At 38.5% G+C, this 13,342-nt stretch overlaps 1 protein-coding gene across 1 annotated transcript in view; it reads left to right on the top strand.

The window, feature by feature from the left end:
- SLC38A9 (solute carrier family 38 member 9) overlaps positions 1 to 12,902 on the top strand; it is a 45,857-nt gene extending 32,955 nt beyond the window's left edge. The window contains exons 12-15 of the mRNA XM_062512989.1: positions 141 to 254; positions 2,106 to 2,254; positions 10,278 to 10,367; positions 12,234 to 12,902. Coding sequence (XP_062368973.1) covers positions 141 to 254; positions 2,106 to 2,254; positions 10,278 to 10,367; positions 12,234 to 12,399 — 519 coding nt within the window. The 3' untranslated portion in view covers positions 12,400 to 12,902. The remainder of the gene's footprint in view (positions 1 to 140; positions 255 to 2,105; positions 2,255 to 10,277; positions 10,368 to 12,233) is intronic.
- The last annotated feature ends 440 nt before the right edge of the window (positions 12,903 to 13,342 follow it).

Below are 13,342 nucleotides of genomic sequence, written 5' to 3' on the forward strand. Positions count from 1 at the left end.
GATAGTAGTAAATACAAAGAAGTGACGCAGATGGAAGTACCAGTAACACATGAAATAGGAATCTTCTCACAAGGTTTTTATTTCATCTGGTTTTGTGTGTAAGTGCTGGCTCACCATAGTAAAATCTTGTTTTTCCTCAGGTGAGAGATCTCTCTATTGCATACTTCCTGGTTGGACTAACATATCTGTATGTTGGAGTGATAATTTTTGCATCTTTTCCTTCTCCACCATTATCCAAAGAATGTATTGAACAGGTGAGATATTTTACTGCCGTATGTATTTCATGTAATCACAAAATGGGTTTTTTGGCAGAGACCACAGTGGGTCATCTGGTCTAACCTCCCTGCTCAAGCAGGGCCAACCCAGAGCATATGGTGTAGGATTTCATCCAGGTGGTTCTGGAATATCTTCAGTGAGGGAGACTCTAGAACCTGTTCCAGTGCACAGTCACTCACACTGTGAAGAATTTCTTCTTCATGTTCAGCTGGAACTTTCTGTGCATCAGTTTCTGCCCATTGCCTCTTGTCCTGTTGCTTGACACCACCAAGAAGAGCCGAATCCATCCTCTTGACACTCTCCTTTCAGATACCTGTATACATTGATGAGGTACAACAGGAACAGGCCCAGGTCCCTCAGCCTTTCCTTGTAAAAGAGGTGCTCCAGTCTCTCAATCATCTTTGTAGCCCTAAGCTGGACCCGCTCCAGGAGCTCCATGTCTTTGTTGTACTGAGGAGCCCAGAACTGGACACAGCTCTCCAGATGTGTCTCACCAGGGCTGAGTAGGGGGCAGGATCACGTACCTTGACCTGCTGGCAATGCTTTTCCTAATACTTACCAAGGTACTTTATTTGTCCTTAACCTTTTAATAAATATGCAATTGAAACCCCCCAGCTACTGCTTCTTGCTTCATGGTTCACCCTGACAGGCACATCTGCATTTGACTGTGGTCAGTTGGTGGGACACCTTGTGGGCACTACCACAAACAGATGCATAATGCTTATGTTATCTCATTTATATTCATAAATGGTTCCCAATATTTTGGTGCAGAGCAAATATCTAATAAATACTCTGTGAAAGTGATGAAGAAGGACCAAAGTGAACAAGTGAACAATTGAGCTTTTCATTTCTTTAGCTTCTTTAATTCTGAGAAGTGTGTGCAGTGACTCATTTGGATTCCAGAAGAAATAGAACGTGAAAGCAAGCTTATTTAGATAGGAGTCCTCACTGCGATTACATGTGAAGTCTGACTGTCTGGAGTGTGCCTTGTGAACTCTTGAGCAGAGTTCTTCAGATATTAGCACCACACAAAACATCCTGTGAAGGCTAAAAACTCTTATTTGCTTTTAGGCAAAGCTAATTTCTACTCTCTAAATTGATTCAGAGATAGCAGTTATCAGTGGGGGATCCATTTTATATGTTCTATACGCTCTATAGCTCTGGCATGATATTTAGCAATGAGCATTTAAGGGCTTCCTCTGACTGAATTAGTTGGAACTGGTACCACTGTTAAACCATGAAATGATTTTTTTAACCATCTGAAGTAATTCCACAGGATGAAATCCAAAGTTAAATAATAAATAATGAGTGATTTTCTTCCCATTTATTTTCTGTAGTTATCTCGGGTACTTATGAAGTCATTAATATATTTCTGTGATATTTAAGTCTTATAATACTTTTTCAGATGTTCCCACTAGTAGTGTACAACTACTTCCTCATTTGTATATAATGTAGTTTTACTCTCTAACTGTTTTTAATAAGTAAGTATGATATGACAGATAATAGAAGCATATGAATCCATCTGCCTAGAAGGTCAGGTGGCCCTTCCACAGCCTGGATTATTTGAGGATGTTCAGAAGATCAGAAAGTAATTCCTTATGTTATACTAACATCAACACTGACATCAACCTAGTAATATTAAAAAATCAGTTGTTATTTGGTGGCAAGGCAGTTGTATAAGAGGGAGAGGGTTTTTCATGTTATGGAGTTCATTTAGCAGTTGTGGTTGTTTGGATTTTATCCCATTCTTTCTGGCACACAGACATTAAAAACCAGCAGATAAATGTAAACAAGCCAGCATTGATGTGTAACATTACTTATACGTTTAGAATTTTCTAGATAACTTTCCCAGTGATGACATAATGTCATTTGTTGCAAGAATATTCCTGCTGTTCCAAATGATGACTGTATACCCACTGTTGGGCTATCTGGCGCGAGTCCAGCTGTTAAGACAGTTTTTTGGAGATGCTTACCCAAGGTAAGAAGTCTGTTTCTTGAAAATAGTTCTGCACACTTTGCTTTACTGGCTTTGTGTTGTCAGAAATTTGGCTAGGTTTTTGGGGATTTTCTTTGTGGATTAGGTACATTGCATAAGCTAGTTTCACAGAGTTTATAGAGTCAGGGTGAATAGGCACCCTAAACAACCTTGCCTGCAAATCAGGACTGGTACAGTTTGCCATAGCAGAATTAGAATAACTAGTATTTTAGTTTAGTTCTTTATTCTATCAATAAATAGAAGATTTTGTCAATACAGTCCCTTTGTGTTATGCAATTATACAGCAAAAGAAAAGTTGTATGGGAAAAAAATTGTTTAGTGCAGAAATTTCTTTTAGCAATCCTTAAGCTCCAGATACTAACCTTTCAGCATGCCATCTTTGTTTTGTTTGTGCATGATTAGTAATCATCCATCTGTTTTTAAATAGAGGTAATAGCTAAGTGAGCTGTTAATTGTGCTATCTGAGCTGCTGCTATGCTTATAAAAATAGCTTTTCACATGCTAATTTCAGAAATGAGCCACACCCTTACATTTTTACAATGTCTGTACTTCTGGGAAGAGCTGATGCAGATTTCAGTTTTAATTTGTTTTTAAAAATAAAACCTAGGATATTTATATTTGGAGCACTGGAGTACTGAATTTGTCACTGCTGAGAAGTTGCCATTTATCTCCAAGTTTCTTATTTTGTATTGTGAATTACTGTTGATGGAGGAAAGAAAAAAAAATCTCAGGAAGCAGTATGTATTTTCTCTGTGGCATTAGCAGTTCAGGTCTGCAGAGATGTTGTTCCAAGTTTCAGGTTTCTTCTGAGTCCTAAAATAGTTATGAGAAGTTCTAGAAACTGAATGCCTAAAATTAGGCACTGAAATAAGTGCCTGCTTTTTTTGACTCTGAATTGTATGCAGTTCAACGTTGAGATTTTTAGGAACTGCTGCAAGTTACTGTTGGAAACAAGGCCATTTATTTAAGTGCTAAAGATGGATTTCACAGCCACTGGGAAGTAATCTTGTCCTTTATATTATGTGGATGTGCCTTTTCCTATCTCCTCCCTCTAGTTACTCTCTAACCAGAATGGTTTTCATTTCCCTCATGGCCTCTCCTAGAGCCTACAGCTGTATGCCGGTCTCCTCTCAGTTTAATTCCAGCTTGCTGTTTTAAGCCTTCATAGAATGACGAATTTGATGATGCAGATCCTTGCTTGATTCTTGTCTCCAGGGTGTCCTGTGGGTTGCTTCATTCATTTTAAAATTTATTTTTTAAGACTCTTTGTAGTGAAGTATTTAAAGCTTCTGAGAAGTTAAAGATGTTTTGTAGGAAGCCATAAAAGTCTCTCCAACCTGTAGTGATAAGGTAGCATATTCTGGCTGGTGGGCTGTCTCTAGCTGCTCTCTAGTATGCCAGGTGTCTGAAGTACAGCACAGAAATCACTCAATTAACCTTCAGGCTCTGGCTTCTTTGCATTTACAAGGTCAGCCCTTGTTTTTTTTCTATGGAGTGAAGGCTGGTAGCAAACACAGAACGTGTCTCTAAAAGGATAGTAAAAATTCAGTACCTGGTTGTGAAATGTGTCTTCATGACTGGTTCTCACTACTCACCTAAGCTGACAAAGCTCCTTTAATAGCACTTTATCACCTCTCTAGGAAAAATTTTGTATTTTTGTTTTTTTCCCAGAGCTGCTTTTGTGGGGAAATGTTTTGCAAATATGAAGATGTTGTTCTTACTAATGTAGGCTGGTGTTTTACTGGAGAGCCTGTTGATTCACTCTGAAGAACCTACATGGAAATACTACATTCTCTGGCTCCTAGTGGAAGAAAATGAGCACTTTGCTAATAGTTGAATGTGCTGGGCGTCTTTTCTCAAAGTCCTCATTAATCAGGGCTAATAGCTCTTGGGCAATTAGAAAAGTGGCCTGCAGAGATTCATGCTTTATCTCTTAGATGTCTGTATATTCTGTAAGGTGAATATATGGAGGAGAATATCCTGGGTCATATGCCTGGAGAAAGTTTCTGTGTGAATAGTGAACCAAAAGATGAAAAAACGTGAAAAGAGGAAAAGAGCAGGATCACTGTTCGCAACCTAGATGCATTTAACCCTGTGATTCTCTGGCTAAATCACGTATTTTTTCATAGGTCCATCTTTCTTATATTAAGTTTTCTTTGCAGCTGAGAGAAATGTTATAAATTTGCCTTCTGAATATAATTGTCCAAACAAAACCAACAAAAACAACAAAGTCTAACAGAAACACCTTCTCCTTTGGTTCAAGTCTCCATTAGAAATTTTCCTGTCTTTATTTTTAAGCTGTTGGTTGCTTCACATGGAAGCTCACTGATTTTTAAACCCAGGCTTCTTCACATCAGCAGTTACTCTCATGTGTGGGTCCTGCTGCTGCTGTGGATGGAGTTATCAGATAGCCATTAAGTTATTAAATGGAGTACTTAGAATTTTGGATGGATGCAATTTAAAGAAAATAACTGGATCTCGCACATGTTTATAGGGCTGCCAGATAGTATTTATTTCTTGGGAGCAATTGCTTTGTTCAGATCAATTTCATTCTCTGGGTTTTACCCCTTTTTCTTTATTGGTTACTGGTATAATAAAGCACCAAGTTATTAGTTTGCTGTTTTGCAATTTATAGTCTTGATTTTTGATCTCGTCAAAGGCATGTTCTACCAAAAGCAACATCATGGTTCATATCCTACTTTTTTTTCTGGTAAACCATGGATTATAACTGGATTATAATGAGAAACTACATACTCATCTTTAAGGGAGCTTTTATTGTCTGAAGACTTGATTTTCATGTCTTTTATCCTGTGCTTTTAAGATACTCTGTAGTGCTATTTTCCTATAAACAACTCTGCTGTGTGTACTTATAGCGTGTCCTACTAACCACTAGTCTTGAGTGATGAAGCACCTCAGCCTTTCCAAATTTAAAAGCGTAAACAGACAACATGTAACTTTTCTTCTCCCAGGTTTCTCAATAGACGTAAGCTGAACAGTGGGAACTTGCTTATCTGAAGGGAAATGAGAGTCTTGTCTTCCAACAGTCAGGAGAAGAGCAGAAGCATCCTTTATTCTGAGAAGTCGGATTCTCCTTGCTCTTATGTACAAGTATCAGTCAGCTGTGTCTCTGCCTATCTTAAAAATCAAATACACCTGTAGGCATGCTGGACACAGCAGTCTCCTTACAGGTGTAATCACATAGATTTATAGGGTGGTTTGGATTGGAAAGCACCTTGAAGAGCATTTAGTCCCACCCTCCCTGTCATGGGCAGGGACAGCTTTGACTAGACCACGTTGCTCAGAACCCCATCCATACTAGCCTTGAACACTTCCAGAGGTGGGGCATCCACAGCTTTCCTGTGCAACCTGTTCCAGTGTATCATCACCATCACCCTTCCATATATTTAACCTAAATCTCCCTATTTCAGTGTGTACCCATTCCTCCTTGCCCTGTCACTCCAGTTCCTGTCAGAGAATCCCTCTCCAGATTCCCTGTACGTCCCTTCAGACACTGGAAGGTGTCTGTGAGGTCCCCACAAAACTTTCTCTTCTCCAGGCTGAACAGCCCCACCTTGCTCAGCCTACCCTCCTAGGGGAGATGCTCCAGTCCTCCTGCCAACCACCTGCTCCTCCTCTGGACTTGCTCTTACAACTCCTTGTCATCGTGCTGGGGATTCCAGAGCTGGATGCAGTGTTCCAGGTGGGGTCTCAGCAGAGCAGTGCAGCACAATCCCCTCCCTCAATCTGCTGGCCAATGCTCCTTTGGGTGCAGGCAGGATTCCCTTGGCTTCCTGGGCTGGGAGCACCCATTGCTGGCTCATGGTGAGTTTTTCATCAGCCACCACCCCCAAGTCCTTCCCCACGGGGCTGCTCTCAATCACTCCTCTGCCCAGCCTGTGGGTGTGTCTGGGATTGCCATGACCCACGTGTAAAACTTTGCATTTGGCCTTGCTGAACTTGCTGAGGTTTGCATGGTCCCACCTCTCAAGCCTGTCCAGGTCCCTGTGGATGCCATTCCTTCCCTCCAGAATGTCCCCTGCATCATACATAGCTTGGTGCTGAGGGTGGACCCAATCCACAAATCCTTCAGCCTTTCTCTATTTCCTACAAAATTTTCTACAGAATTTTCTCTCAATTTATAATTGAGAGAAAACATCATAATTCCTTCTTTTATTTTTAAAAATGTGTGCTAGTATACAGATTACAACAGAGAAAGTGATGTATTGGAACAAAACCCAAGGAACTGTTCATTCTTTCTGCTCTCCCTGGTGTTTTTAAGGAAGGCCAAAATTTTATGTATTGGGTAATTGCTTTCTTTTCTAAAATGAGATATGTTTGTTATAGCATCATTTAACAGCTGATTTAGGGCCAGATGCATGTGCTTTGTCTGTTGTTTCTTGCTTGACTCTGGATCTTCTTATATGTACAGAAAGCCAATTTTTTTTATTGTTACTGACTCTTGGCTACAGCGATATTTGTGACAAGGATTCCCTTGATTAATTATATGGTATGCATAAAGTGCTTTATACAGTCATCTGATAATTCTTTAAAACTTTTTTAACATCTTTCCTGTTCTGAGAGGTTAAATAAGCTGATAGACAGAAATCACTTAGCTTTCCGTAATGATTATCCTCCTTTTACTCCATGGTAGCCCAGCAGACCTGCCAGTTCTCCCGCAGATGTATGTCTCCTGATGCAATTTCTCTGTTTGCATGCATGTTTGCTTGTCTGCTCTTCATCTAATTTCTGCCTAGCTTCTTAAAGATTGTGATTCATTCTTTTGACCAATGTCACTTCAGTGAGATATCCAGGAAGAAAATGCATTTTTAGATACAGACATCTCTCAAAAATTCTAACTTGGATGATCCTGATTTTCGTCTTTCCTTGCTTTCCAGTTTCCCTTTTGTGTGTGTGTTCATCTTGTGGTTCCATGCTGAGTCCAGAACTTCTGAGGGAACTTAAAACTTGAGGGGATATAATATCAGGTTCTATCTGTAAATTTCCCCTGTGCTAGTGTTTGGTTTCACTCTTTTTGACATGATTCTTTGAGGCATCATTTGAGGATGCCAAATTAGATATATATATATGGTCACTGCTGTTCAGTGACTTAAGTGTAGCTACTACTTCCATGGGAGAGAACTTGATGGTGCAAGCCCTTTAATGATCTTCTGGCATACAAGATTGTTTCTCCACTCTGAAAGGTTAACCTTGCCAGGAGAGAAAAAAACAAGACTTAGGGGAAAGTTTGCATTTTCTTTTAGTCTTTTTTTTTTCTTCTCTGTTAAAATTTTTGTGGTATTGCAGGATTTTTGCAGTGATTTCCTTTATATAGAAAAGAGCTAGAATCTTCATCTGCCTAGCTGAGAGTATGGAGACTGAAGACAGAATATAAAAGATTTGCCATGGGTGTGCCTCATTTGTGAATTACAGACTCCTTCAGGTAACCCAACCTGTGCCTCAGAGCAGCAGCCCTAACCAGGCTGCACAGGCAACCAGTCCAGCCCTGGCATGGGCCACCCAACTCTGCTGCCATTGACCATGAGGAAGAAAGCTATGCTGCTTAGAAAACACCTGGATGTGACCAGGGTGATTAAGCAAAAACTGGCCAAATCTTTTCTAACCTCTAATGTCCTCTAAATGCTATTCTTCCTATAATTGTAATAAGCAGTGGTATGGTTATGCCCCCTGCCTCCAAATGCTGCTTTCCTGACTGTCCTTTTGCATTGTGTGGTGAGCATTAATTTTACTGTAAGCTAGTGTCACACTAAACCTGAGCAATTTAGAACTTGTTAAAATGTCACAGGCTATGAGAAATGCTTGTCCTGTCTGGAACACACCTGCATGGAACTCCAGAGTCTTAAGAACAGTATTGTCTCAAATAATGTAGCTATTGGTAGCCCTAGGTATCCGACTTGACTTTATTCAGAAGGGTAGGGTTTTTTGCTAAATGGTAATAAATTTCTCTCCATCAAGATCAAGACATCTTCCCTGTGCTGGAGATGAGCTACGCTGAGATATGACTATCTGGCTAGGTAAAAGAAAGGGTTTGCAGGTTGAATACCTGTTGTTATATGTGATGGTTACAGCTCAGGCTGTTTGAAAAGATAAAGAAAGGAACAGGGACATTCCAGGGAAGGAATACAATGTAATCTTTCACATTGAAACAGATAGATGCAAAGCCTTTTCAGACCTTCTGATTTTGGTATTGTTCTTGAGGGATCTGATTAATTTTAGCAATGAAAAATGCAAAGAACTACTCTACAAGTACTGAATTGCTTTGGAGACTTCAGCATTTGAGGACCATTGTTTTCAACTACGCCAGAACACATTTTCCCCCCGTCAACCCAATAATCCTTTCCCAGATCAAGAAATTGAAAAAAGTTTCATTTCACACCAAACATACAGACACCCCTATTTGCTTTCAAAATTTAAAAGAATCTATAATTATTTTTTTTTAAAAAAAACCAACAGCTTTGGGCAACAAAATCACATCTTCAAAGCATGCCAGAATAAAATATTTCAGAGATTTTTCAGGTTTCCTGCTAAAATATTCCAAACTGACAAAATTTGCAAAACATTTTTTAATTAGTAAGCCTGCACTGGTTTTAGTCACTCTTGCTAAAATAACAATCTCAACCAAAAAATAATGGAAGAAGTGCTGTCCTTTTCTGCATCCATAAACTTTCTGCTTTAATTGTGTGATAGTAAGATTTGCTATGTGCCACATATTTAAACTGAAACAGCTGCAGTGGTCTCACTGCAATCATCCATCTCTAAGGTACCCCTCTTGTACCACTCTGAAATTGTCATGTACAAAATTAAAGATATTTTTTCTGTCTTTTTGAAATCAGTTTTAAAGATAGAAGGTTAAAAACAGTCCATGTCTTAAATTATTCCTTTGTGGTTTTAATTGCCTTCATTTCCCTGAACTTTAATGAGACTATTCTATGTGTCTAATCTTTCTTCCTAAGTGGAAGCTGTCACCTTTAAAAACTTTGTTAGTTAGTTTCATCCTCCATAATACACATACTTTCTACTGTTAAGAAAAAGTTAGCCTTGGCTTACAGGTTTTGTATATTTTAGGAAATCTTCCTTCAGAAGAGTAAACAAAACCTGTAAGTGTATGTATGTTTCCTCTGTGAGAATTCATCTTTCCCTTCATAGAAACAGCCGTGTGACCAAAATATCACAGGTTTTTATTATATTTCCTGAATTTACCTTAAGCTCAAATATGCCAACATTTCATATTCTCAGAAGAAAAGTGATGCTTTCCTGAGTTTCAGCTTTGTGCATAACTGCACTGAATTTGTCTTATGCAGTAAAAGCTGTTTTTGCAGAAAAGCAGAAAATCTGTTTTTCTCATCCTAAATGCAAAAGGAAAGCAACAACAAATTATTTGTAAAAACAAATTCAGCAAAAAAATTCAGCATAAATAGGGCAGGAGCAAGGAAGTTCATTACAGTTCATATACCATAAGACATCCAACATTTTAAATGCTTGTCCTCTATCAAAATGCAGTTGAGTTCAAATTTTAAGGTTTTATTTCCCTCCAATAATGTTTGTAATGTTTTGCACTTGATGCATCTTTGCCTTTCTTCTGATTGCCGTTAGCTCGCTTTGAGCAATTTGGATCATTCTGTGAACAGGCTAATTCTTTCTTGTGGGAATTAAGTTATAGAGTATTGTTTCTTTGGTATTTGGATATCCATCTGAAATACTTGAGAGCTGAGAACCACGTATGATGTTTTTGGTAAGAATTGCCAAATTACACATTCTTATTCCTTAAGAATATTTTGAGTCAAAATACTAGATATTTAGAAATTGGCACTCTGAATATTCAGTAGATTACATGTTTGCTGTAAAATTAATTAGCTTTAATAGACTAAGTCAAGCAAATGAAAACACCATCCATGTACCAGTTAAATGTTAGAGTAAATGAAGGACAGTGGTGCTATTCTGTAATAGGTATAACAGATTTTAACACTCTTTCCTCACTTTCCCGTAGCCTTTTCCATGTGCTTATCCTGAACCTAGCCATTGTAGGAGCTGGAGTAGCAATGGCAAGATTTTATCCAAATATAGGAGGTATCATAAGGTGAGTGTTGCTTGCAGTGAACTTTCCTGTGGTGTTACTACATTAGTGTCTTGATGTTGGAAAGGAGCACTGATAATTATACCTCTATATTTTGTGAAGCTTATGACTTCTAAGTTGTAAGTAATGATTTGGTGTGTATACAATTCAGCTTACAAAGTTCTGACATCTGTTTTTGTGCCTCTGTGTTTGAGGTAGTTGAGTTTTACTGGAGCTGTATCTGAGGCTCTTGTAACTCTACTCATAAAAGGACATGGTGGCAGAAGAAAAGTTGCTTTGTTATTCTGTTCTTCTCTCAAGCTTCTTTTTTGTATTAAGATCAATTGAACCTGGTTTGAAGGTCCATAATAAAAATCCAAGAAAGCAAGTAACTTTAAATGGAAAAGTGGCATCAAAGTTGTGCCTCTAAGTGATATCTTAAATTTGCTATGTTGATGAAAAGGTAGGATTTCTATGATTAGAAAATAATAGAGGAAATAGTGAGTCTTATTTTACTATGTTTGACATCAACATATTTGTATGCATTGTCATTTATTCTTGGTTCACATCTTTCCTAAAGCAACCAGGAGAGGGAGGTGTTTAAAAACACAGAAATCTGCAATTATAAAACCAGAATGACAGGTTTGGGTCTGACCAAAGTAGCAAAATAACTTACTTTTGCTCAGTGGCTGTCTTTGAGGATTTTCCCCATTTCCTCTTTTTCTACTACCTCTCCTTGCAGTAAATTTTTTTTTTTATATTCCAGTAATAGAGATGGTCTAGTTATTCCAAGAGTCTATGATGATGATTAATAGAATGGACCTTGAGGTTAGAAGGGACCTTGAAGATCATCTACTTTCAACCTTCTGCCATGGGCAAGGAACATCTTCCACTAGACCAGGTTGCTCAGAGCCCCATCCTGTCCAGCCTTGAACATTTCCAGAGACAGGATATCAACAGCTTTCCTGGGCAGCCTGTTCCAATGTCTCAGCACCCTGACAGGGAAGAAATTCTTCCTGATAGCTAATTTAGTTAAACATTGTGCAGTACATGTCTCTGCAAACTGATGCTTATTCCTTCTAATGTGTCTATATTGTGTGTAGTAGCCAAACATTTTGAACAGTGGATTTCCAGTAGATAAATTGTCTTTATACAGTCTAACTTGCATGTTTGCCAGTTAGATTGATCTTTCCTTGGAAAGGAATGTTCAAATATATGAAACAAAATATGTTACTGCTTATCAACGTTTGGCTACTCTGTAGGTGAAAATAATGAGAACATTTTTGTAAGCAAGGGAGAGGTTAGAAAAAGAACAGTTTAATGTTTCCAATTCTATGGTTGATCATGTTACCAGAAGGGGATGTTGTTGCTTTTACATCTGGAGAATTATTTACTAGAAGGTCGTTAAATAAATTAAAATAAGAGTTGCAGATTCAGGAACATTTCTATATTTAAATACTTTAATATGTGTTCTTAGATGGCTGGCGTACAATGAGGTTTGCAGTTCTGACAGTGAAGGATGTGCAACAGAGGATGCACTGTCCAGTCTCTTTCTGTTGCAAGTTGACAAATTTCACCAAAGAAAGTAGAAACATCAAGTCTTAAGTAAGGGATTTGGTCCCCAACAGCATCACAGGGTGTCAGAGCTGTGTCAGAATGCAGGTACAAGTAAGCAGGGGACTGGACAACACAGACTGTGATAATTAAATGCTAGTGAAAGAGGTGGAGGTCAGCAAGGAACAGAAATGGATGTTTAATGATTGCAGATAGTCAGTATTCATCCAGATTCATTGGTTTAGAGGGGGTAAATGACAATAAGAAATAAGAATAGATGCAAAGCGTTCTTTCTTTATTTCTTTTCTTCTTCCCCTCTTCCCTCTCTTTCCTCAGATACTCAGGAGCAACATGTGGTCTGGCCTTTGTATTCGTGTATCCATCACTCATCTACATGATCTCCCTGCGCCGTGCTGGGCAGCTGACATGGCCCACATTGATCATTCACATCTTTATAATCCTCCTTGGACTGGCTAATCTGATTGCACAATTCCTATTGTGAAAACTCCCCCTTCTCCTATGGCTGTCACAAGTGGTACTGTGATATTTGGCAACAACCTTGAGCAACACTGTGAAGCATGAGAACCATCCTCAGGTCCTTGAGGATCTTGAGAAGAGCTGCACCTTTGAAACAAATTCTAAACACATCGTTCAAGTGCTTAACAAGTATCATGTCTTGCTTCCCTGAAAACACAATTTTATGAGAAGTGAAATGATTCAGATTTGAGTGATACAGTTCTCCTGGTTTTGTTGAAGATACATCAAAAGTTGACGAAGCTCAAATATTTTAATTTTTTGCAGCACATTTCTCCAAACAAAGCTTCCAGCCTCAAGCTGTGGAAGTCTTTCCTTCAAAGGAGCTGTCCTTACCTTGATTAGCAGACATGCTTTCTCAGTATTGTTCAGTGACTCTTTGAAATGCTCTTTTGTTGGAGTTATTTTCCTGATTTGTTTGGAAAATGAAGAATTTATTGTCTTTCCTCTTTTTTTTTAGGTTAATTTATAGTCACTTGGGTCAAAATGCACTCTTAATTTTGAATACACTATTAAATTGTTTTGGCAATATTTTTCCTCTAGGAAATTCCAACAAAGAGAAACAATAAACTCATGTTTCAGTGTTTTATTCAGAACCAATATGTACACAAGTTATTTGTGATCTTACAATACAAAAACGCCAGGAGGATAAAAAAATTAGAACAAGACGATTAAAATTAGTATTCCAGGCTTGACCTCAGTTCAACTCTGTTACTGGGCTATTATGTACTGTGAAGTTGACTTGTCAGGAGTTGCATGTGTTTTTTATGGATGCATGGTGTACACATTGTTAGTTCATCACAGGCCTGCCCTTGTAGGGTCTTCCTCTGGTGGTCTCTCACTTCCCCACTACTTTACTCTAGACATTTTGGATGTGAACAGAGAGACAAAGCCAGCCATCTTCGGAATCA

Source organism: Cinclus cinclus, chromosome Z (genome assembly GCF_963662255.1).
Source record: "Cinclus cinclus chromosome Z, bCinCin1.1, whole genome shotgun sequence".
NCBI lineage: Eukaryota > Metazoa > Chordata > Aves > Passeriformes > Cinclidae > Cinclus > Cinclus cinclus.